The sequence below is a fragment of the Puma concolor genome, chromosome B3 (genome assembly GCF_028749965.1).
Source record: "Puma concolor isolate L17-30 chromosome B3, mPumCon1.1.hap2, whole genome shotgun sequence".
NCBI lineage: Eukaryota > Metazoa > Chordata > Mammalia > Carnivora > Felidae > Puma > Puma concolor.
Window position 1 is genome coordinate 100,294,075 of NC_141672.1, and position 24,353 is coordinate 100,318,427.

General features: G+C 37.5%; 1 protein-coding gene across 2 annotated transcripts in view; it reads right to left on the reverse strand.

Annotated features, from left to right (window-relative positions):
- The window catches only part of PRTG (protogenin), a 134,399-nt gene that overhangs the window by 58,478 nt on the left and 51,568 nt on the right, over window positions 1–24,353 (reverse strand). For both annotated transcript variants that reach the window (XM_086710750.1, XM_086710749.1), the window contains exons 3-9: window positions 7,987–8,131; window positions 6,887–7,020; window positions 5,008–5,145; window positions 4,596–4,754; window positions 3,841–4,000; window positions 2,739–2,986; window positions 569–733 (exon numbers count right to left, since the gene is read on the reverse strand). In XM_086710750.1, coding sequence (XP_086566876.1) covers window positions 569–733; window positions 2,739–2,986; window positions 3,841–4,000; window positions 4,596–4,754; window positions 5,008–5,145; window positions 6,887–7,020; window positions 7,987–8,131 — 1,149 coding nt within the window. The remainder of the gene's footprint in view (window positions 1–568; window positions 734–2,738; window positions 2,987–3,840; window positions 4,001–4,595; window positions 4,755–5,007; window positions 5,146–6,886; window positions 7,021–7,986; window positions 8,132–24,353) is intronic.

Consider the following 24,353-nt stretch of genomic DNA (forward strand, 5'->3'; position numbering starts at 1 on the left):
CATTTTGTTCTACCTAGTTAAAGAAAACTTCCATGGTGAAAAAATATTTTAAAAACTGCAATTTAAACTGGGAAACTTGAAGAAACACAAGAATTTTGTTATCAAAATTTATGTTCTGCATTGTAAGTTATAAAAGCTCTTTACGCATATCCTATTACTGTCAAAAAGTGACAGTCAAATTTGAAATGGCAAACTAGCCTGCTGGTTGCCACCCTTGTTTTGGTTATTTTTTTAACCAAAAAGAGGATATTTTCTCTACTTTAAAACACATTTAGGGGCGCCTGGGTGGCGCAGTCGGTTAAGCGTCCGACTTCAGCCAGGTCACAATCTCGCGGTCCGGGAGTTCGAGCCCCGCATCAGGCTCTGGGCTGATGGCTCAGAGCCTGGAGCCTGTTTCCGATTCTGTGTCTCCCTTTCTCTCTGCCCCTCCCCCGTTCATGCTCTGTCTCTCTCTGTCCCAAAAATAAATAAACGTTGAAAAAAAATTAAAAAAAAACCAAAAAAACACATTTATTTGTTGAAACTGATTAAACATATTAATGTTCATTCTAGACTCGTGGTTTCTTACCGTCCTCTAAAGTATTCTGCGTCACGTGGTCAGACATCTGGCTGGCTCCCATTGGCATATATGCCACGATGTAGAAAGTGTAATTGCTAGCAGGTTCCAAGTCATCAATAATATAATGAGTTGTGTCATTTCCAATGACTACTTGATACTCTTCATTATTTAAACCTAAATTAAAGAACCAGTGTTTGAAAAAATTATGAATATTCAAAATGAAATTAATAAGACCACTTTCCCTCCCTGGTCCTCCAGTCTTGTCTCTGTTTTCTTTTGTGACCCTTTAAAAAAATATGAATGGGAAGGTCTTAATTTCTAAAAGCAGTCGTTTGAATTTTTCCCTAATAAATCAAACTGAAAATAATTAATCTTTTCTAAACTTCACTGAGTATCTAGTCAAAACCCACAGCAGAGACAATGTACAGCAGTAGCACAACAGAGCTTAACACTACAGAATACTGTAGTTCTTAACAGTGGAAGTTTTACTTGGTTAAACTCATGGCTTTTTTCTTTTAACCATGAATCTCGGAGAGACAGTAGGAATGTAATGGCTCTGCTCTTTTTAAAAACAAACCAAGCCAAAAGTTGCCCTGCAAAAGATCTCATTTTGGCCCTAGAGATTCTATTAAATTTGACTGACACAAGTTGTTCTTTTTATTTATACTGAAAGCAAAAGATCTAGGAGGCACAGAATGTGCTTCAAGACACTTTGTTCCACAATGAACTTTTTTTTTTCCCAAAGGGGAAAAAATTCTCAGCGATTCTTAATAAAATATGCATGGCAAGGTATAGAAAAGAATTTGTCTTTGTGGGATTTAATTCCTACAGAGCCAATCTGTAAAGTGGAACAAGAGCGCTGGCAGCTTTGTGAACCGTTCACAGTAAATGCATGTCAACTTCATCAAAACTCTCTAAGGACGAAGGCCCTTCTCCCCACACTGGATTTATAAACAAAACAGAAGGCAAATTCCACTATTAAGTTTTCCCACATTTCTGAATTAACTTGATAGCATTTTAATTAGACAAGATTACAGCCATTTCACAACAGACAGGCTAATGGCTCGTTAATTAGGAACTGCATAGTACGATTTCTGACCTACCAAACAAGGTCCTTGAGTTCGAATTAAAAAGCCTTGTTCTGTCTCTGAATAGACCACTGAGCCGCATGTGGAGGCTCTAATGAAACAACTATAATAGCGAACAAGAGTGGTCTCCACCAAAACCAGCATTCCTTTCACCTTCCTAAATCACTAAGAAGGGAATTAACATACTCCAACATGCTCAGTTAGACTTTCATTCTTCTGGCTACCACAAATCCTGATTTAAATTCAAAATATTCCTTTTCAAAATACTACTTCAAAGTACAAAAAAACAAACAACAACAAACCACTTGTTTCTGTGGATAATTTTATCATATCATTTTTGGGTGTTGGAATTTGTTTTTAATGTCTACTGCATAAAAGCTAGACTATACGTACAACTAATATTTATGGTTTCTATGAGAAATCAGTAGAGAAATCTCCAGGATTTGTAAGTAGCTTTTCATTTCCCTTTTTTTGCCAAAGAAAAGAGTAGGATAAAAAAGATTAAAAAAAAAAAAAAGAGTTAATAGTTCTGACTAAATATTTTGAGACAGATTTGATTGCTACTTTTATGTAATATAGGACATATCAATAGACAGTGTCCTGTTCAGAGTTTTCTATGTGACTCCAGAAAAATTTCAAAACATATAAAATCAACTTATGGGGATTTGAAAATGTTTATTTCCCCCCTTAAAAATAACATGCTATAGTGACCATAATTCACCATAGTATTTTATGAAGCAATTACACCATTGTTCCTATGTAACTGCATACTTGAACTGGTATATTAAGTGTTAAAGAATTTATATCTTGGCTGGAATGAAATTAATTAGTCCACTGTAATGTTTAGCAGGCAGAGCTGGTACTTATTTCTAGACATAAAAACCTTAAACTATACTTACATACACAAAGTATACAATAACAAAAAAATTAGCAAAAATTGATATGCAGGTGATAGAGTGATGATTTAATAAAAGAGATAAATGCCATAGAACTTCAAAAGTATTTTCTGAATTATGTAAGATGTCATTCACACTGAAAACAAATTACTGATGCCCAGTTCCACTTGAAAATAAACTCCTCACATTGCTTACCTTCTGCTTTCATATAGTGCACAGAATAAGCGATGACTTTGTCTGAATTATAAAGTGGCCTCTCCCAAGCTAAAAGGATGGCTGAACTTGACATGGTTTCAGCATGCACATTGTAGGGAGCACTGGGTCTGTCTTCTGACATTACTACGGTCAGTCTGGCTCTAGATAAAATAGATCCTTGGCTATTTTCAGCCATGCACTGATAAATGGCATCATCTTCAGGAATAATCTGGTTAATTACCAATTTACTGAGGAAAGGAAAAAATATTTTTATGAAAAATTCTAAGAATGATGTAAAACTAAAGTTAAACCTTTGCTAAGTTCACTCTCATTTTAAATGACAGAAGTTACTAAGAACAAAAAACTGAGTCTGTAATCAACTCTACCAAAAACACCTACGAGTTGCTTAAAATCACTCTCATTTTCTGAGTCTACCTAAATAAGTAATAGTGATATCCAAACCCCATTTGTTTTAGGTGATAGACTAATCTCTTTTAAAATTTGGTTTTTATTAAGGAAGTATATTATTCTGTAATAGCATCTAATATATAATATTATATATAATTAATATATATATATTATATATAATTATATATATTATATAATATTGCAATGTTACATAAAATTGAAATCAACCAGAATTTTAAAGTTTTGTTAAATATATCACAATGTTATTAGAAGATTCATATTTACACTAATAAAAAAATGAGTTCTTAAAATCATTAAGTTTGAGCTGTGGAAAAACTCCTGGAGATTGTTATTTCCTTCTAATTTTCTCATTTTTGGGGAGAAGGAAAAGAGACCCCCAAAGGGTTAATATACTTGCTATTAACTTATTAGCTAATGGCTTACCAAGACTAGAACCCAGGTCTGAGCAACTGTCCAACACTTATTTCATTATAATCTATCACTTCCATAATCCACATATAAAGTACAAAAGGATATATGGCATGCTGATGTTATCATCTTAATTTCTTATTTATTTTATTTTTAGTTTAAAATACCAAGGTAATTTAAATATTTGATATTACAATCATTTCACATAAAAAATACTAAAGCCATTATATCTTAACTAAAATAGTAGCAAAGTGACATAGCTTACCTGTTGTACATTTTAATTCTACCATTTGAATGTATCTTCCTCCCATTTTTCAACCATGACATTTTGGGTGAGGGGATTCCTTCTGCTTGACATACAAATCGAGCAGTGCCAGCTCGAGGCCTTGTTAAACTTTCTGGCCATTCAACAAATGAAGGAGGAGCTATTTTTAAAGAAAAAAGAAAAGAAAAAAAATTCTGTGTTCCAATGATACCAAGGGTTAAGGAAGAGTACAGCAAATAGCCCAAATCCCATGCTTGAAAATATTTGACATTTGCAGCTTCTTATCTACACTCTACATACATCTATCCAGATGCCTTCTCTCAGCAGTGCTCATGTAGATGTACACTTTTTCCCTATTGAGACCCTCTGTGTAAACACACTAAAAATATGTATACTATAATCCTTCTTAACTATGCCCAAATATATAGTCACTTGCAAATGCATACAATCAACAGATTAAAATTTTAGGCTGGTGAATGGATATGTGGGTAGGTAAGAAAGAGATAAAAGGGAAGCTTAAACATGAAGGAACATAATGGTATGCAAGCAAACAGGATGATGACTTCAGAATGATAGCTAACATTTTAACATAGGGCTATGTCTCCTAAAATTCATTATTGGATTACAATAGTTCATATAAACCTTCATATCAATGCTACAAAATTCAAGAAAGGAAGAAGTAAGCTATCAATGAGATAGAACAACAACTTCTAAAATACAAGATTCTCCTGATTGCAGAATGAAAAAAGACATACCTAATACAGTTAAAGTTGCCATAGCAACAGTAAAGTTGCGTGTGCCTGGGGTTGTGGCCCGACAAACGTACACTCCAGCATGTTGCAGTCTGACATCAGATATCATGAGATTACCATTTCCAAGTACCCGAGTGTTAAAGACATCAATGGACTTATGATCTATTTCCAAGACAATATTTTAGTTAAACCAATGTAACATATGATCTAAAATTACATCAAAAGATCACTATCTAACCATATCATAAAAAGTATAAAATGTGCTATACAAAAACCTTTTCTCTACACACTGAAATGCCAAAAAGATAAAAGTCACTTAAATGCTAAACATGTGTTTGGTATACAAAATAAACATTTTATCAGTTTCATTAGCATGAACAAAGTTTAAAGTCTTTTTTTCCTTGAGAAAACTTACCAAGGCGGCTCCAAGAAATGATTGGTTTAGGATTTCCCGTGGCCACGCATTCCAAAACAACAGTCTGATGAAGAGACGTTGTTATGTTCTGTGGGCCTGCTATAATGGTTGGTGTGTAGAAGGAATTAGACTCTTCAACTTTGGGGAGGAAAAGGCACAATATAAAAGTAAATTATAAATAAGATATAACAAGTGAAACAAGTTAAAATATCTATTCTTAAGTTATTCACTTTTTAAAAAATAAATTGATTGAGATATCACTCACTTAACAAATAATACACCACTTTAACTGATTCAATGATTTTCAGTATTTTCGGAGTTGGGAACTATTACCACAGTCAATTTTAAAACATTTCCATCACCCCAAAAAGAAACACCATACCCATTAGCAATCTCCTCTCCCCACAGCCTAGCAACCACTAATCTTTCTGTCTCTTTGGATTTGCCTATTCCAGACATTTCATAACAAAGGAACCATATATTATATGGTCTTTTTGTGACTGGTTTCTTTTTACTTAGCAAAATGTTTTCAAGATTCATCCATGTTGCAACATGTACTAGTATTTAATTTCTTTTTATTGAGTAATAATAATAGAGTAAGATTTAATCATATAGATACATCACATTTTATTTATCCATCCTTCAGCTGATAGACATTTAGGTTGTTTCCAGATCATTCACTTTTAAATTCAGGTCCAAACATTCATTTAATCCTTTCGCTAATCTTGCTAAGAATTTATGTGACAGTGGGGAGAAGTATGAGAGTGCTTTTGTCTTTAATCTTTCATACCAGGTAGCTAACAGATACTATGTGATATTAAAACATAGCATTAAAAATATAATTTCAGTTTCTTAATGTTTTCCAAAGAGACCTTTAAAAAAAATTTTTTAATGTTTATTTTTGAGAGAGACAGACAGACTGTGAGTGGGGGAGGGGGAGAGAGAGAGGGAGACACAGAATCTGAAGCAGGCTCCAGGCTCTGAACTGTCAGCACAGAGCCCAATGCAGGACTTGAACTCATGAAGAGTGAGATCATGACCTAAGCCAAAGTCAGATGCTTAACCGACTGAGCCACCTAGGTGCCCCTTCCAAAGGAATTTTTTTAACCTTCAAGTATCTTTTAGGAATCTGTGGAAAGTTAACATTCATATGAACTTCAATAATGTCGTTCATACAGATTTTCTTCCACTATATTCATGTAAACTTAAATTATTTTAAAATAAAAAACTAGCATCTGTGTATAATTCCATTTCAATAAAATACATTTTTTTTCATATTCATCTCTTCAGCTAGTTTCCCTTCTAACTATGTTCATGTATGGCAAAATATATAAAATTATGTTTATTTAATGTTAACAATGGTTATTTCTGGATACTAGAATTGGGGGGATATTTTGGGGGGATATTTTTAACTTCTATCTTCGTACTTTTTTACACTGTTTAATGTAAAACTTTTTAATTTGTACTCTTATAGACAATACTCTTTATAATATGCATGTATTATTTTTACAAATGCAAATTATAATTTTTCTTAAATCAACAAAAAAAAGCCAAACTGGAAACAAATATATCTTTATTGAAAATGGACAATTTTTGTGGAAATGGATAATTGTTTTTATCTTTTTTGCATTTTACATTTTAAAAACAAAAGTGAAATATTTACAGAACAAATATTCATTCTTTCTTAAAGATGTTGATATAACATAAACCAAGCACTACTGTGAAAGAAGAGGTGCCTAATAGGGGTAAAAATGACAATTTCCAACTAAACTACAATAACCTAAATGAAATTAAAGTACTACTTTATGGCATACTATTACAGCCAGAGAAGGAAAATTAATAGCTGGGTCAATAAATCTGAATAACTTCTGTGCTGTACCTGGAATCACTGTTAGAGAGGCCTCCATACTTTTACGTCTATGGGCCACAGTAGCAGCAACACAACGATAATTTCCAGCATCCCTTTGGCCAACATCATAGATCTGCAATACTCCTGTTGGTAGGGCTGTTATCCTGTTATGAGAAGAAAGATGATTAAATTCTTTGTAGAATTCATCTCTTAACATGTATTCTATGATTAAGATTTAATATATTCAACCTTTTTAAAGTACCAGATGCAATAGTTTCAAGACCCTTAAAAATATTAGCTTGATTCTATTGTTTTCATTTGGGACACTACAGTTCTCTAAAAGCATAAATAATCATGCGGTATGTGGTCTGTGAAATCTATCAGTCTAACTTTACACAGAGTTACATTTGACATTATAGCTTATATAACTGATGGTCTAACGCTTAGTACAATTTTTTCAAATCTTGATTTCTTGCCTATAAATATACATGCATTCTCCAAGGTACATCTGAATGTAAATTTAAGAAAAAACTGTCTTGAATAACTTCTTTCAACTCAATACCCTACCATTTTAGCAAGCGATCTTTATCTACTTTGGAATACTGCTACTCATTAGGACAGGAATCAAACTTTTTGAAGTTGATACTAAGTTCTTGATCCTTAAACCTCAACTACCTTCAGAGCACTAGTACGTGTGCACATGTGCATACATGTGTGTGTGTGTAGTGGAGACAGGGAAGTGGAAGGTGGAGACAGAAGTGGGCAGCTATCAGGGCATACATAGGAGACCCCTACAGTAGTATTGCTATTGGCAGCAGTGAAGGTCTAATTTAGTTTCCTAAAACCTTGAGCTATAAACCAGTGGTCTTTTGGTTGGAAAAGATGTTTGAGGAAAGCAACAAAGCAGTAAGATAGGTTATGTGAATTATGACCTAAACCAAAAAACAGAACTTATTTTCCATGTGTCAGAGACTGATGATCTAATTCTTTGCCTCAGTCTGAAATGTATTTAAGAAGTTGGTAATTGCTACTGTAATTGAAAATGAGCTCCGTAATGGTCTTTCCCCATACAAGTCTCATGACATCTTCATTACTCCTGTATCATCTCCAAAGACAAAAGCTGAATTTACCTATCCAAAGTTACAGGTAGGGTTGTCCGATTGAATTCCCATGTTATGACTGCAGGAGGGTTTGAAGAAATCTTGCATGCAAATCTAGCAACTCCACCTTCATGGACCTCAGTAGAAACTGGCTGAACTTCAAATGCAGAAATAGCTATAAGACAAAGTTTGACAAATTTAGAGTAAGTACATTCACTATTATACTGTACAGTACTTGGAAATAACAACATGCTAGATATTATGTATCAGACTTGAACTCTTGCCCAGACATAAGACCAACACAACTAGCTCAAAGAAAATTTAGGGAATAATTTTGGAAAAAACATTGGCAGTTGCCTAGCTCAGGGAATCTGGTCTTTCCAGGATGAGATTCTCAAGAAACTTGCAACCTATCTGGAGAAAAAATATAACCACAGCAAAAACAAACACTTAATAATGATATGTAATCACATACCAAACTGTGTGGTACAAACTTGCAATACTACTGTATTTCAGAGAAGAGGGAAATCAAAAAAGACAGACCAGACAGGCAAAAACTATTTGTAGGGATTTGTTTTAGATTAAGTTTTGAAGACTCATTTCAGATTGGAGGGGGAAAATAAAGACATTCCAGGTAAAAGGAAGAACATGAAAGCAAGCACAGAAGTAAGAAATGTGTAGTCTGTGTTCACAGGATTGTAAGGAAACAGCCAAGACTAACTACTGTAGAATATTTCAGATTAAGTGTTCAAGGAAAAGTAGAGGGTGACTACAGATAAAGAAGATTTATACCATGGCACAAATGAAGACATCACTGAAAAGTTTTGAGCAAAGGACAAATCCTGATAATAGCAGAGTTTGAGGAAAATCAATCAGGCACTGCTACACAGGATAGAGTGAAAAAAGGAGAGCCTCAAGTCAAAACACCAACAGGCTGCTTAAATAGGAAGGACAGAATTGGGTGTGGCTGTAAGAATGGTGAGGCTCTACAGATATCTTAATGGAAACAAAACTTGGTTCTCATTGGACACAGGTCACTGTGTGTTTGGAGTCAAATGAGGTTGGTATCGATGGAGCTGAATGAGAAAGGAGAGTAATAAAGCAAATGGTATGTGTGCTTGATGAATAAAAGGTAGAGAGACTCAAGAGGCTATTTTTAGCCTCATATCTCTTCCCAAGTGGAGATAAATCTCTAAGTGTTGATATTTCTAGAGATAATTCTTTGTCATTCTAAGCAAGCCTCCAGAAGCTGGTCATCTGTCTCCATGGTTTTATACTTTGATAGAGTCCAGACTCCAGGTAACAGTGTGGTTTTCCTTCCCTTTACTATATTCTAGGGCATAAATAAAGGGAGGGCCTCAATGATGGTCTTACTCCCCCTCCACAGACTCCAGTTCAAAAAAATAGATAAGCCTTTATAGTTTATCAACAAAGTGAGAAGTTATGAAGAAAAGCAGAGGGAATAAGGTCTACATGACTTATCCTTCATTAGATTGGAAAGGGTAAAAAGTGATGGAAGACTACAAATTCTGCATCAATCTGTAAACAGATCACAACACTTGAGAGGTAAAACACGAAGCCAGTGAATAATGGTGAAAATATTCTTAGGAACATCTACTTCCAAAAAGCAGAGTGGGGGTAGAGTAATACTTTATGTGTGTATATAACAAAAAATTTCTGCTTCCTCAAGAATGATTCTGAAACTGCTATTGTCAGTGGATAACTGAAAAAGTCAAAACTATTTTCATGACCACCATCATCTGTCTCTTGTACTCTTATTTCTAGAGTATACAGTGTTTTCCAGAAACTGCATGTAATATCAAGGCATGATATTGCAACAGACTCAGTGCAGAAGGAGATCTGTGTGAGAATCCAGCTGTCTACTATCAAATTAATTAAAGAGATTTGCACAAATGCAAAACAATGCTACCCCCTCAACATTTTCTGCTTTGGAAAACAGTTATGCTTCATTAAATGTGAGATGTTAATATGTAATAGATCAGTGCTTTCATTTTTAAATTAATGAAATTTCTTAAATTTCACAGTTTTAATATCTAATAAGATGTCTCAATAGATATAACCTACATAAATAAATGCTCTTTGGGGTCTTCAATGAGTTTTAAGAGCATAAAGAGACTAAAATTTTTGAGAACCACTATCAAGAACATCGAACTCTAAATATCAATATAGTTTTTCTTTTTCTTTTTTATTATTTTTATTTTTATATATGAAATTTATTGTCAAATTGGTTTCCATACAACACCCAGTGCTCATCCCAAAAGGTGCCCTCCTCAATACCCATCACCCACCCTCTCCTCCCTCCCACCCCCCATCAACCCTTAGTTTGTTCTCAGTTCTCAACAGTCTCTTATGCTTTGGCTCTCTCCCACTCTAACCTCTTTTTTTTTTTTTTTTTTTTTTCCTTCCCCTCCCCCATGGGTTCCTGTTAAGTTTCTCAGGATCCACATAAGAGTGAAACCATATGGTATCTGTCTTTCTCTGTATGGCTTATTTCACTTAGCATCACACTCTCCAGTTCCATCCACGTTGCTACAAAAGGCCATATTTCATTTTTTCTCATTGCCACGTAGTATTCCATTGTGTATATAAACCACAATTTCTTGATCCATTCATCAGTTGATGGACATTTAGGCTCTTTCCATAATTTGGCTATTGTTGAGAGTGCTGCTATGAACATTGGGGTACAAGTGCCCCTATGCATCAGTACTCCTGTGTCCCTTGGATAAATTCCTAGCAGTGCTATTGCTGGGTCATAGGGTAGGTCTATTTTTAATTTTCTGAGGAACCTCCACACTGCTTTCCAGAGCGGCTGCACCAATTTGCATTCCCACCAACAGTGCAAGAGGGTTCCCGTTTCTCCACATCCTCTCCAGCATCTATAGTCTCCTGATTTGTTCATTTTGGCCACTCTGACTGGCGTGAGGTGATATCTGAGTGTGGTTTTGATTTGTATTTCCCTGATGAGGAGCGACGCTGAACATCTTTTCATGTGCCTGTTGGCCATCCGGATGTCTTCTTTAGAGAAGTGTCTATTCATGTTTTCTGCCCATTTCTTCACTGGGTTATTTGCTTTTCGGGTGTGGAGTTTGGTGAGCTCTTTATAGATTTTGGATACTAGCCCTTTGTCCGATATGTCATCTGCAAATATCTTTTCCCATTCCGTTGGTTGCCTTTTAGTTTTGTTGGTTGTTTCCTTTGCTGTGCAGAAGCTTTTTATCTTCATAAGGTCCCAGTAATTCATTTTTGCTTTTAATTCCCTTGCCTTTGGGGATGTGTCGAGTAAGAGATTGCTACGGCTGAGGTCAGAAAGGTCTTTTCCTGCTTTCTCCTCTAAGGTTTTGATGGTTTCCTGTCTCACATACAGGTCCTTTATCCATTTTGAGTTTATTTTTGTGAATGGTGTGAGAAAGTGGTCTAGTTTCAACCTTCTGCATGTTGCTGTCCAGTTCTCCCAGCACCATTTGTTAAAGAGACTGTCTTTTTTCCATTGGATGTTCTTTCCTGCTTTGTCAAAGATGAGTTGGCCATACGTTTGTGGGTCTAGTTCTGGGGTTTCTATTCTATTCCATTGGTCTATGTGTCTGTTTTTGTGCCAATACCATGCTGTCTTGATGATGACAGCTTTGTAGTAGAGGCTAAAGTCTGGGATTGTGATGCCTCCTGCTTTGGTCTTCTTCTTCAAAATTACTTTGGCTATTCGGGGCCTTTTGTGGTTCCATATGAATTTTAGGATTGCTTGTTCTAGTTTCGAGAAGAATGCTGGTGCAATTTTGATTGGGATTGCATTGAATGTGTAGATAGCTTTGGGTAGTATTGACATTTTGACAATATTTATTCTTCCAATCCATGAGCAGGGAATGTCTTTCCATTTCTTTAAATCTTCTTCAATTGCCTTCATAAGCTTTCTATAGTTTTCAGCATACAGATCCTTTACATCTTTGGTTAGATTGATTCCTAGGTATTTTATGCTTCTTGGTGCAATTGTGAATGGGATCAGTTTCTTTATTTGTCTTTCTGTTGCTTCATTGTTAGTGTATAAGAATGCAACTGATTTCTGTACATTGATTTTGTATCCTGCAACTTTGCTGAATTCATGTATCAGTTCTAGCAGACTTTTGGTGGAGTCTATCGGATTTTCCACGTGTAATATCATGTCATCTGCAAAAAACGAAAGCTTGACTTCATCTTTGCCAATTTTGATGCCTTTGATTTCCTTTTGTTGTCTGATTGCTGATGCTAGAACTTCCAGCACTATGTTAAACAACAGCGGTGAGAGTGGGCATCCCTGTCGTGTTCCTGATCTCAGGGAAAAAGCTCTCAGTTTTTCCCCGTTGAGGATGATGTTAGCTGTGGGCTTTTCATAAATGGCTTTTATGATCTTTAAGTATGTTCCTTCTATCCCGACTTTCTCAAGGGTTTTTATTAAGAAAGGGTGCTGGATTTTGTCAAAGGCCTTTTCTGCATCGATTGACAGGATCATATGGTTCTTCTCTTTTTTTTTGTTAATGTGATGTATCACGTTGATTGATTTGCGAATGTTGAACCAGCCCTGCATCCCAGGAATGAATCCCACTTGATCATGGTGAATAATTCTTTTTATATGCCGTTGAATTCGATTTGCTAGTATCTTATTGAGAATTTTTGCATCCATATTCATCAGGGATATTGGCCTGTAGTTCTCTTTTTTTACTGGGTCTCTGTCTGGTTTAGGAATCAAAGTAATACTGGCTTCATAGAATGAGTCTGGAAGTTTTCCTTCCCTTTCTATTTCTTGGAATAGCTTGAGAAGGATAGGTATTATCTCTGCTTTAAACGTCTGGTAGAACTCCCCTGGGAAGCCATCTGGTCCTGGACTCTTATTTGTTGGGAGATTTTTGATAACCGATTCAATTTCTTCGCTGGTTATGGGTCTGTTCAAGCTTTCTATTTCCTCCTGATTGAGTTTTGGAAGAGTGTGGGTGTTCAGGAATTTGTCCATTTCTTCCAGGTTGTCCAATTTGTTGGCATATAATTTTTCATAGTATTCCCTGATAATTGTTTGTATCTCTGAGGGATTGGTTGTAATAATTCCATTTTCATTCATGATTTTATCTATTTGGGTCATCTCCCTTTTCTTTTTGAGAAGCCTGGCTAGAGGTTTGTCAATTTTGTTTATTTTTTCAAAAAACCAACTCTTGGTTTCGTTGATCTGCTCTACAGTTTTTTTTAGATTCTATATTGTTTATTTCTGCTCTGATCTTTATTATTTCTCTTCTTCTGCTGGGTTTAGGCTGCCTTTGCTGTTCTGCTTCTATTTCCTTTAGGTGTGCTGTTAGATTTTGTATTTGGGATTTTTCTTGTTTCCTGAGATAGGCCTGGATTGCAATGTATTTTCCTCTCAGGACTGCCTTCGCTGCGTCCCAAAGCGTTTGGATTGTTGTATTTTCATTTTCGTTTGTTTCCATATATTTTTTAATTTCTTCTCTAATTGCCTGGTTGACCCACTCATTCGTTAGTAGGGTGTTCTTTAACCTCCATGTTTTTGGAGGTTTTCCAGACTTTTTTCTGTGGTTGATTTCAAGCTTCATAGCATTGTGGTCTGAAAGTATGCATGGTATGATTTCAATTCTTGTAAACTTATGAAGGGCTGTTTTGTGACCCAGTATATGATCTATCTTGGAGAATGTTCCATGTGCACTCGAGAAGAAAGTATATTCTGTTGCTTTGGGATGCAGAGTCTAAATATATCTGTCAAGTCCATCTGATCCAATGTGTCATTCAGGGCCCTTGTTTCTTTATTGACCGTGTGTCTAGATGATCTATCCATTTCTGTAAGTGGGGTGTTAAAGTCCCCTGCAATTACCACATTCTTATCAATAAGGTTGCTTATGTTTATGAGAAATTGTTTTATATATTTGGGCGCTCCGGTATTCGGCGCATAGACATTTATAATTGTTAGCTCTTCCTGATGGATAGACCCTGTCACTATTATATAATGTCCTTCTTCATCTCTTGTTACAGCCTTTAATTTAAAGTCTAGTTTGTCTGATATAAGGATGGCTACTCCAGCTTTCTTTTGGCTTCCAGTAGCATGATAAATAGATCTCCATCCCCTCACTCTCAATCTAAAGGTGTCCTCAGGTCTAAAATGAGTCTCTTGTAGACAGCAAATAGATGGGTCTTGTTTTTTTATCCATTCTGATACCCTATGTCTTTTGGTTGGCGCATTTAATCCATTTACATTCAGTGTTATTATAGAAAGATATGGGTTTAGAGTCATTGTGATGTCTGTATGTTTTATGCTTGTAGTGATGTCTCTGGTACTTTGTCTCACAGGGTCCCCCTTAGGATCTCTTGTAGGGCTGGTTTAGTGGTGACAAATTCCTTCAGTTTTTGTTTGTTTGGGAAGACCTTTATCTCTCCTTCTATTCTAAATGACAGACTTGCTGGATAAAGGATTCTCGGCTGCATATTTTTTCTGTCTAGCACACTGAAAATCTCGTGCCAATTCTTTCTGGCCTGCCAAGTTTCAAAAGAGAGATCAGTCACGAGTCTTATAGGTCTCCCTTTATATGTGAGGGCACGTTTACCCCTTGCTGCTTTCAGAATTTTCTCTTTATCCCTGTATTTTGCCAGTTTCACTATGATATGTCGTGCAGAAGATCGATTCAAGTTACGTCTGAAGGGAGTTCTCTGTGCCTCTTGGATTTCAATGCCTTTTTCCTTCCCCACTTCAGGGAAGTTCTCAGCTATTATTTCTTCAAGTACCCCTTCAGCACCTTTCCCTCTCTCTTCCTCCTCTGGGATACCGATTATGCGTATATTATTTCTTTTTAGTGTATCACTTAGTTCTCTAATTTTCCCCTCGTACTCCTGGATTTTTTTATCTCTCTTTTTCTCAGCTTCCTCTTTTTCCATAACTTTATCTTCTAGTTCACCTATTCTCTCCTCTGCCTCTTCAATCCGAGCCGTGGTGCTTTCCATTTTGTTATGCATTTCGTTTAAAGCGTTTTTCAGCTCCTTGTGACTGTTCCTTAGTCCCTTGATCTCTGTAGCAAGAGATTCTCTGCTGTCAGCTATACTGTTTTCAAGCCCAGCGATTAATTTTATGACTATTATTCTAAATTCACTTTCTGTTATATTATTTAAATCCTTTTTGATCAGCTCATTAGCTGTTGTTATTTCCTGGAGATTCTTCTGAGGGGAATTCTTCCGCTTGGTCATTTTGGATAGTCCCTGGCGTGGTGAGGACCTGCAGGGCACTTCCCCTGTGCTGTGGTGTATAACTGGAGTTGGTGGGCGGAGCCGCAGTCAGACCTGATGTCTGCCCCCAGCCCACCGCTGTGTCCACAGTCAGACTGGTGCGTGCCTTCTCTTCCCCTCTCCTAGGGGCGGGATTCACTGTGGGGTGGGGTGGCCTGTCTGGACTACTTGCACACTGCCAGGCTTGTGATGCTGGGGATCTGGCGTCTTAGCTGGGGTGGGTAGGCAAGGTGCACGGGGGCAGGAGGGGCAGGCTTAGCTTGCTTCTCCTTAGGTGTTCCACTTCAGGAGGGGCCCTGTGGCAGCAGGAGGGAGTCAGATCCGCAGCCGGAGGTTTGGCTCCGCAGAAGCGCAGAGTTGGGTGTTTGCGCGGAGCGAGCAAGTTCCCTGGCAGGAACTGGTGCTCTTTGGGATTTTGGCTGGGGGATGGGCGGGGAAGATGGCGCTGGCGAGCGCCTTTGTTCCCCACCAAACTGAGCTCTTTCGTCCGGGGGCTCAGCAGCTTTCCTTCCCTTTGTCCTCCAGCCTTCCCGCTTTCCGAGCAGAGCTGTTAACTTATGACCTCCCAGACGCTAAGTCGCGCTTGCTGTGGGAACACAGTCCGTCAGGCCCCTCCGCTTTTTGCAAGCCAGACTCGGGGGCTCTGCTTGGCCGGCGAGCCGCCCCTCCGCCCCGGCTCCCTCCCGCCAGTCCGTGGAGCGCACACCGCCTCGCCGCCCTTCCTACCCTCCTCCGTGGGCCTCTCGTCTGCGCTTGGCTCCGGCGACTCCGTTCTGCTAATCCTCTGGTGGTTTTCTGGGTTATTTAGGCAGGTGTAGGTGGAATCTAAGTGATCAGCAGGACGCGCGGTGAGCCCAGCGTCCTCCTACGCCGCCATCTTCCCTCTCCTTCTAGTTTTTCTTTTTACTCGCCTCTATAATCACTTTCTAGGATGTTAATCTACTTACAAACATTTTCTGTATCAGACCTATGGTCCACCTACTGAACAATCAGGAAATAGATATTTATCTTCAAAGTTATCAGGTTTGCAATAGAATAGCCCAATTTCTCGGTAACAATGTAAGCTTATCTTTCTATAAGTAACTAAACTTTTGTTGAATACATTCAGAGCGGGAATTAGGACCTGTTTCCATAAATTTAATGCCTGATTTATGAAGCATTAATTTCTCTTACTGATCCCATATTTACCTTTTTCATGTATGAAGGGGAGAGTTTTAATTCTGGTTGTAATTCATAATCCAGAGTATATTCAACTTACATACTTCAAAGTGGGATATTTAATTTCCAGTCTTTACCACTCTACACTGAAATATCTAATACAGCTTAATTTTTCTTCATAAAGTAGTTGTTCCTTCAGCCCAATCTATTTGACTTCTTCTATTACTCCAAAAAAAAAAAAATCAAGTACCTGATTCAGTATGTTTTATCTCATCTCTCTATCTGATTTCTCTCCATCCCTAAAAGTCCTCTCTCTGATCCAGGACCCTATCATCTCCTGCCTGGAAGTACTGTAGGCACCCCTTAGGTGGTACCTCTTGGACCAGCAGAGTTACTTCCAGAATGATAGTCAAAAAATATAAATTTGATTTGTGTGGCTAATGAATTAATTAGTCCCTGCAAAATTTCTTTAAAAAATTTTTTTTAATGTTTATTCATTTTTTGATAGAGAGAGCATGAGTGGGGGAGGGGCAGAGAGAGAGGGAGACACAGAATCCAAAGCAGGCTCCAGGCTCTGAACTGACAGCACAGAGCCCAACGTGGGGCTCGAACTCACAGACCATGAGATCATGACCTGAACTCAAGTCGGATGCCTAACCAGGCATCCAGGCATCCTAATCCCTGCAAAATTTCTTGCCTCAATCACTTACAGTTTTGTTCCATGAGTACATCCTTTGGGGAGTTGCTACAATCATTTTCTCTGCAACTTCTGTACACTGCAGACCTCTGCTGTTACTTTTATCCCACAGTAATATAGCCACTTGTTCACAATTTTTCTCCCCTTCTACACTAGGAACTCATCAAGGGCTAGCAATAGGTCATATTCTTTGAAAGATCCCTTAAGGAAGTGAATGGCAGACTCAGCATTAAAATAATACTTGTTCAACTAAACTTATACATATTTTTTCTCCAATTATATTAGGTCTTTAAACACAGTAACCAGAAATGTAAGAAGTTTCCAAATTATACTTTTTATAATTTTTTTATTTGCTATAATTCCAAATGGTGTCCAATATTTTAGTGGCATTATCTTTAGAGACAACAGTCTGATCCTCCTCTATTAAAAGATTTCTATGAAGACCAAATAAGCCAATAAGTGAAGGCTCTTAAGACTTTTTATAAATGCTATGATTATTGAGTTTAATAAAGATAATCATTCTTTTGCCTTGAGTATTTCCCTCCAACCACTTAAGCACTTGAATGTTGTTTTCTACCCTAGATCTCAACTAATCAATCAAACAATACAATCCCTCTGAATCTTTTTTTTTTTTTTTGAGTAGCTCCCTGCTTTTTACCCCAGATGCATTAGTCTCTGAAACCCTTAAGATTTTTATGATGAATATTGAACTAACTTTGCACTATAGGTCAAATATGCTAAAACTCTGGAGTCAGCAAATTCCAAGAGGTAAAAGCTAAATGAATGCATCATTTGACTCAGTAAGGGTATTTCTTTCGGGGAAAGTGTGGAAGAACAGCTTTTTTGAGGTATAATCACAAAGCATGTAATTTACATACCATTCTATTCACTCACTTTAAAGAGTACAATTCAATGGTTTTTAGTACATTCAGAGTTTGCAACCATCCTCATAATCAATTTTAGAATATTTTCATCATCCCAAAGTGGAATCTCATTATCCTTTACTTATCACTCCCTAATCTACCCACTCCCTCCCTCCTCCAGCCCTAGGGAACCACTCATCTACTTTCCTCCACAGCTTTGTTGCATTGACACTGACATACAACATTTTGTACAATGTGATTATTCAATATACATATATACTGGGAAATGATGACCACAAGAAGCTAAGTTAACATATCAATCAAGTAAGGGTATTTTTTTTTTAAGTTTATTCATTTATTCTGAGAAAGACAGAAAGAGAGAGGGGGAGGGGCAGAGAGAGAGAGAATCCCAACAGCCTCTGTGCTACCAGTGCAGAGCCCAACTCGGGGGTCCCACTCATGAACCAGGAGATTAAGACCTGAGCTGAAAAATCAAGAGGAAGACACCTAACTGAGCTCACTCTGGTTCTTAGTAAGGCCTCAAGCAAGTATAAAATTTTTTTAAATCCCCATAGACACCTTTATATTTTAACATTTCTAACTTTCTGGTCCGTTTTGAAAATTCAACATGCTGGCAAAATGATTTTTCCCAATGAAGACCAAGTCTCATCAGTATCTCTGAGACTAAAGAAAAAGGCATTTGTGATACAAAAATAAATTGCCATTCTTCTGTTTGTAATTCCTCCCTCTGGGCATCAACTCCATTTTCTTCCCTCACCTCTGGGAACCTGATGTATCTGCCTTCTCTCTCTTTCTCTCTCTCTCTCTCCCCTGCATATTCAAATTCTTCTCCTGAATCCTTCCATCAAGCCTATAAAAGTGATTAAGTTTTTCAAAACCTCAAAACACAAAAAACAAAACTCCAGATCTCTCTTTATGGCATGTATCCCTCTGGCAGGTATCCACTCTCTTCCCCAAGGGATCAAAACTTTATTCTAAAGAGTAGTTTATTCTCGTTACCTCCCCTTCTTCCTCTCTGACTTTATTTCTCAAACATCTAAAATCTGTCTTCTTCTGTATTATTTTACTGAAACAGTGTCTAGGACATTGCACACTTATTTCTTACACACTTACTTTTTTTTCAGTTTATTTTTTTGAGAGAGCACAAGCAGGGGAGGGGCAGAGAGGGAGAATCGCAAGCAGGCTCCGCACTGTCAGCACAGAGCCTGACGCGGGCTCGAACTCACAAAACTATGAGATCACAACCTGATCAAGAGTCAGACACTCAACCTACTGAGCTACCTAGGCGCCCCTCTAACACATTTTCGTATCTCTTTATTTCTCAGATTCCTCCTTCCAGTCTCCTTTTTCAAGGGTGCTCCCTTCTCTGCCCTTCCCTCCAGAGATTCTCTGTCCTTTTTTCTCTCCAGATTCTCCTTGGGTGATCTCATCCACATTCAGTTTTCAGTGACATCCATCTCTTGCTGTGAATTCCCCCCAAATACATCTCCATCTCGGATCACCATCCCAGAGCTTCATATTCATGGCTTCAATTGCTACTAGGCATCTTTGCTTATAATTTATAGAAGGCACTAATCATCAAGTTCAAAATGAAATCATCATCTTTCCTCCAAGCCTTCATCTCTACCTCAGTCGGTCACACCAGTATCCAGATACTCACCTGAGCTAGACACTACTAACTCCTTGTTCTGCATTTTCATTCACTTTTTCCCACTGATCTTAATTCCTAAACACATGTCAAATCCACTCCTGTGTTCTTCTCCCAATGTCTCTCACTGGAACCACTATAAAAATCTCTTATCTGGTTTCCTTACTCCCATTTTTTCTCTTCCCTGCTTCAAAAACATCCTCTAGATGTACACAATTGTTTGATGTGGCCACACTGGGCTCACAAGCAGCTTCCATCTATTAATTTGAAAGGCTTCGATAGGTCAACCCAATACTGCTAAAACCAAAACAAGAATAATCTCATAAAAAATGTGATTCCAGTTTTAAATGTTGTCAAAAAGCACCGTGCCTTAGAAACCCCTCCTTCTAAGTCTTTAAACTGCTTAGCCTAATTATTAGAAAAATTGAATGTATATATCCTTGCTACATTAAAAGGAATAAATAGCTTTCTTTATGCCAACTACATATTTTTAATTCTTTTTGGCTGAGCACATTCTCAATAAACAGACTCAATGGCTCTCTTTTGCAAAAAAAAAAAAAAAGTAGTTTGGGGCATCTGGGTAGCTCAGTCGGTTGAGCTCAGGTCATGATCTCACGGTTCCCCACATCTGGCTTGCTGCTGTCAGCACAGAGCCTGCTTTGGATCCTCTGTCCCCCTCTTTTTCTGCCCCTCCCTCTCTCTCCCTCAAAAAAATAAACATTAAAAAGTTAGTTTGGCACCAATTACCCCAAACCAACTGTTTAAATGGTAAGGAGGCAACAGTATTTAAATAGTCATTCTTAAGTAGTTATGCATAAAAAACACTGAATATCTCTATTAGATACACATTATAACTATGACACAAAGTGGTTAATTTCCACAAGTCATATAATATCAATCTCATTACCTGAACAATCACACCATTCATTTAGCTTGTAGTTAACTCATGCTGGTAGGCTTTGAGTCATGCAATTATACATAAAATAATGGGCCATATTAGCTGTCTCCCCAGTCCAGGAAAGGATTTTACTTACACTTATTTTAGAAAAATTTTAGGCTAGTAATCTAAGTTTTTCATTCATTCAACAAATATTTATTCAGTGTATAGTATATTAATTATACTTATTTTAGAAAAATTTTAGGCTAGAAATCTCTTATAAATTCATTCATTCATTCAACAAATATTTATTCAGTGTCTAGAATATTCTAGGTGCTGACGATCCAATAATAAACAAAACCAACAGAGGTACGACCCTCAGGGATCTTTATCTAGCGATGCAGTAAGGCATTTAACAAAATCACTATGCAAGTATATAACTTCAAATTGTGAGAAATGCCTTCATGGAAAAGTACCAAGAATTATGAAAGCACATAACAGATTATAATAAGGATAAAAATAACAATAGCTTAACATTTTAATACCAGGTAATGCTTTAAGTACATTATATATTCCAATTTATTTAAACCCCATAACTAGGAAGGACAAAAAAAAAAAAAGAGGTTAGAGTGGGAGAGAGCCAAAGCATAAGAGACTCTTAAAAACTGAGAACAAACTGAGGGTTGATGGGGGGTGGGAGGGAGCGGAGGGTGGGTGATGGGTATTGAGGAGGGCACCTTTTGGGATGAGCACTGGGTGTTGTATGGAAACCAATTTGACAATAAATTTCATATATTGAAAATAAATAAATAAATAAATAAATAAATAAATAAATAAATAAACAAACCCCATACCTATTATTATCCCAAATTTTAGTCAAACAAACTGAAGCACAGGGAGATTAAGCAACTTACTCAAGGTTCTGCAGCTATTAAGTAGTGAGACTCAGATCTAAATCCAGGTAACCTCCATAGACCCTTATGTGAATTCTCTTATGAGTACAAGTTTGAAATCCTCAAGATTTTTGTTGAATATAAAAAACATTGGTTCTGTATCCAAGCAGTTCTGCTGCTCTGGTATAAGTTAATATGCATGGACTTTCTAGTTCGATAAGAGTATGTGTTAAAATCCTAAATTTCCAAAACAGAGTAACTCCTGTATACTAGGATTCTGAAGCTATGGCTCTCATCTTGAACAGGAGTTCCTGTTTCTAGGAACTCATTAGGTTAAGAGAGACAGGAATGCATGTAAATCGAATCACACTAATTCAGTCTAATATTTATTTAGGAATAAAATATATATTTTTTTTAAATTTTTTTTTCAACGTTTTATTTATTTTTGGGACAGAGAGAGACAGAGCATGAACGGGGGAGGGGCAGAGAGAGAGGGAGACACAGAATCGGAAACAGGCTCCAGGCTCTGAGCCGTCAGCCCAGAGCCTGACGCGGGGCTCGAACTCACGGACCGTGAGATCGTGACCTGGCTGAAGTCGGACGCTTAACCGACTGCGCCACCCAGGCGCCCCTAAAATATATTTTTAAAAAATCTATTTAAAGGGAGCCTGGATGGCTCATTCGGTTGAGCATCTGACTTTGGCTCAGGTCATGATCTCATGGTTCATGAGTTAGAGCGCCACATCGGTGGGAAGGCCCACAGCCCATTCAGGGTCAGTGCAAAGACGGTTTCAGATCCTCTGTCCCCTTCTTTCTCTGCCCCTTCCCAGCTGGCACTGTGTCTCTCAAAAATAAACATTAAAAAAAAATCTATTTAAAAAAGTTTACCTAATGGGAATGTTAGTGATTCCTGTATCATTATTGTCCTACTTCTAAGCTCACATATGTTTGATCATCAGAAAGCCAAGTACCTGGAGACTACTATTAGAATAGTAGACAGGAGACCAGCTATGGTTCTGAATGATGCAAGAGACTGTGGAATGGAAAGGAGGGCACACATAAGAGATGATGATGTACACCAAACAACATGATTTGGCCATAAGGTGTTCAGGGGAAAAAGAGGGAAAGATACAAATGGTTGAGGTTTCTGGCCTATGTACCTGGAAGGCTGGGGTATATAGTATGGTGTCTGAACAGGGAACACAGAAGAGGAGCTCAGACAGACTGGTGAATCACCATTATAGACTCTCATTTCCTCAAAATGAGAAAAAACCGGACATATTAAGGAAGTCTAGGAAACTATAAAATTAGGCCAGGGATTAATATAAACTCTCAAGTATCTATCCATCCTGATTTCTTTTTAATTTTTTTAAATGCTTATTTATTTTTGAGAGACAGAGAGAGATAGAGCACGAACAAGGAAGGGGCAGAGAGAGAAGATGACACAGAATCTGAAACAGGCTCCAGGCTCCGGGCTGTCAGCACAGAGCCGGATGCAGGGCTCGAACTCATGAACTGTGAGATCATGACCTAAGCCGAAATCGGACGCTTAACCGACTGAGCCACCCAAGAGCCCCTATACAGCCTAATTTTTTAATTAATGGTTCAGATGTCAGGCTGTCATTAATGTTTGAAGAAAAACATCTTTGAGTTTTTAAAACAGCAGCCTATAAAAAAAGCAACATATAAAATGTAAAATTAGCAGAGGAAAGAATTTCTGACTTCTGAAGCTCTGTTGGGATGAGCCTAGGAAGCACAATGTTTACTGCTCTTCCAATTTAACTTATTCTCATTTCTTGATGATAGAAGTTAAGGCGTTAGAAAACCAAAGTAGAGGATATGAAGACTAAGGCAGAAGCTTAGCCTTAGCTGGTTTACAGAAAATCAGGAATAAATTCCAGTACATTACAGGGCATAATTTAGGCAGACAGAGGGAGGTAGTACCACAGTACAGCCTTGCAGGTAAGGGTGCCCATATTAAAATCTACAGCTCTGGGTTAAAGTCATAGCCTTGATCTCATGTTCATGTGCTGCGTGCCCTTGAGAAGTTACTCAACCTCAAGCTTCAGTATCCCTCAGTAAGATGGAGATAGTATCTTATGAGAATATTATAAAAATACTAAATTATATGCATATATATATATGTGTACATATATGCACAGAGAACAACATGAACATGTGCTCAGGCACTGCTTGGTACCTAGTAAATCCCAATAGTGGTGCTGGAGGTGGGCACAGTAGGATGCCCTGCTACGAATACACTGCTTTTACTTTTAGGACGATGACTTCAAGGAAGGCAAACAAAAGATGTCAGTGACCTTATACAATAAAAATAAACGTTAAAGTCCTAACAGAGGCAGAGGTATTCTAAGATTTAAAATTCTGCTGTTCTTGGGGCGCCTGGGTCCCTCGGTCAGTTGAGCATTCGACTTCGGCTCAGGTCATGGTCTCACAGCTTGTGAGTTCCAGCCCCGCATTGGGCTCTGTGCTGACAGCCCAGAGCCTGGAGCCTGCTTCGGATTCTGTGTCTCCCTCTCTCTTTCTCTCTCTGCCCCTCCCCCGCTCACACTCTGTCTCTCTCTCTCTCAAAAAATAAATAAACATTTAAAAATAAATAAATAAATAAATAAATAAATAAATAAATAAATTTCTTCTGTTCTTTTCTACTCAGCCAGACTACGTAGGCTTTATGTAAAGGAAAATAAAATGAGGAGAAACAAATAATCTTCCCATTTTTTCATGTGCACACATAAATATTTCAATGATGAAATAATAGGGGATAGATTACAAGAAGATAATCTACAGTAATTCAGATTCAGATCTGTAGTGGTAGAATTATGTAAGATGATTTTTTTTTGTGCTTATATTTTTCCTACAAGACACATAGCTAAGAAAAAGTAATATTTTAAAATAAATTTTATATGCCTACATGGGGCATGAAATGAAGAGTTTGCATAAATTTTCTACTGTTGCTCCA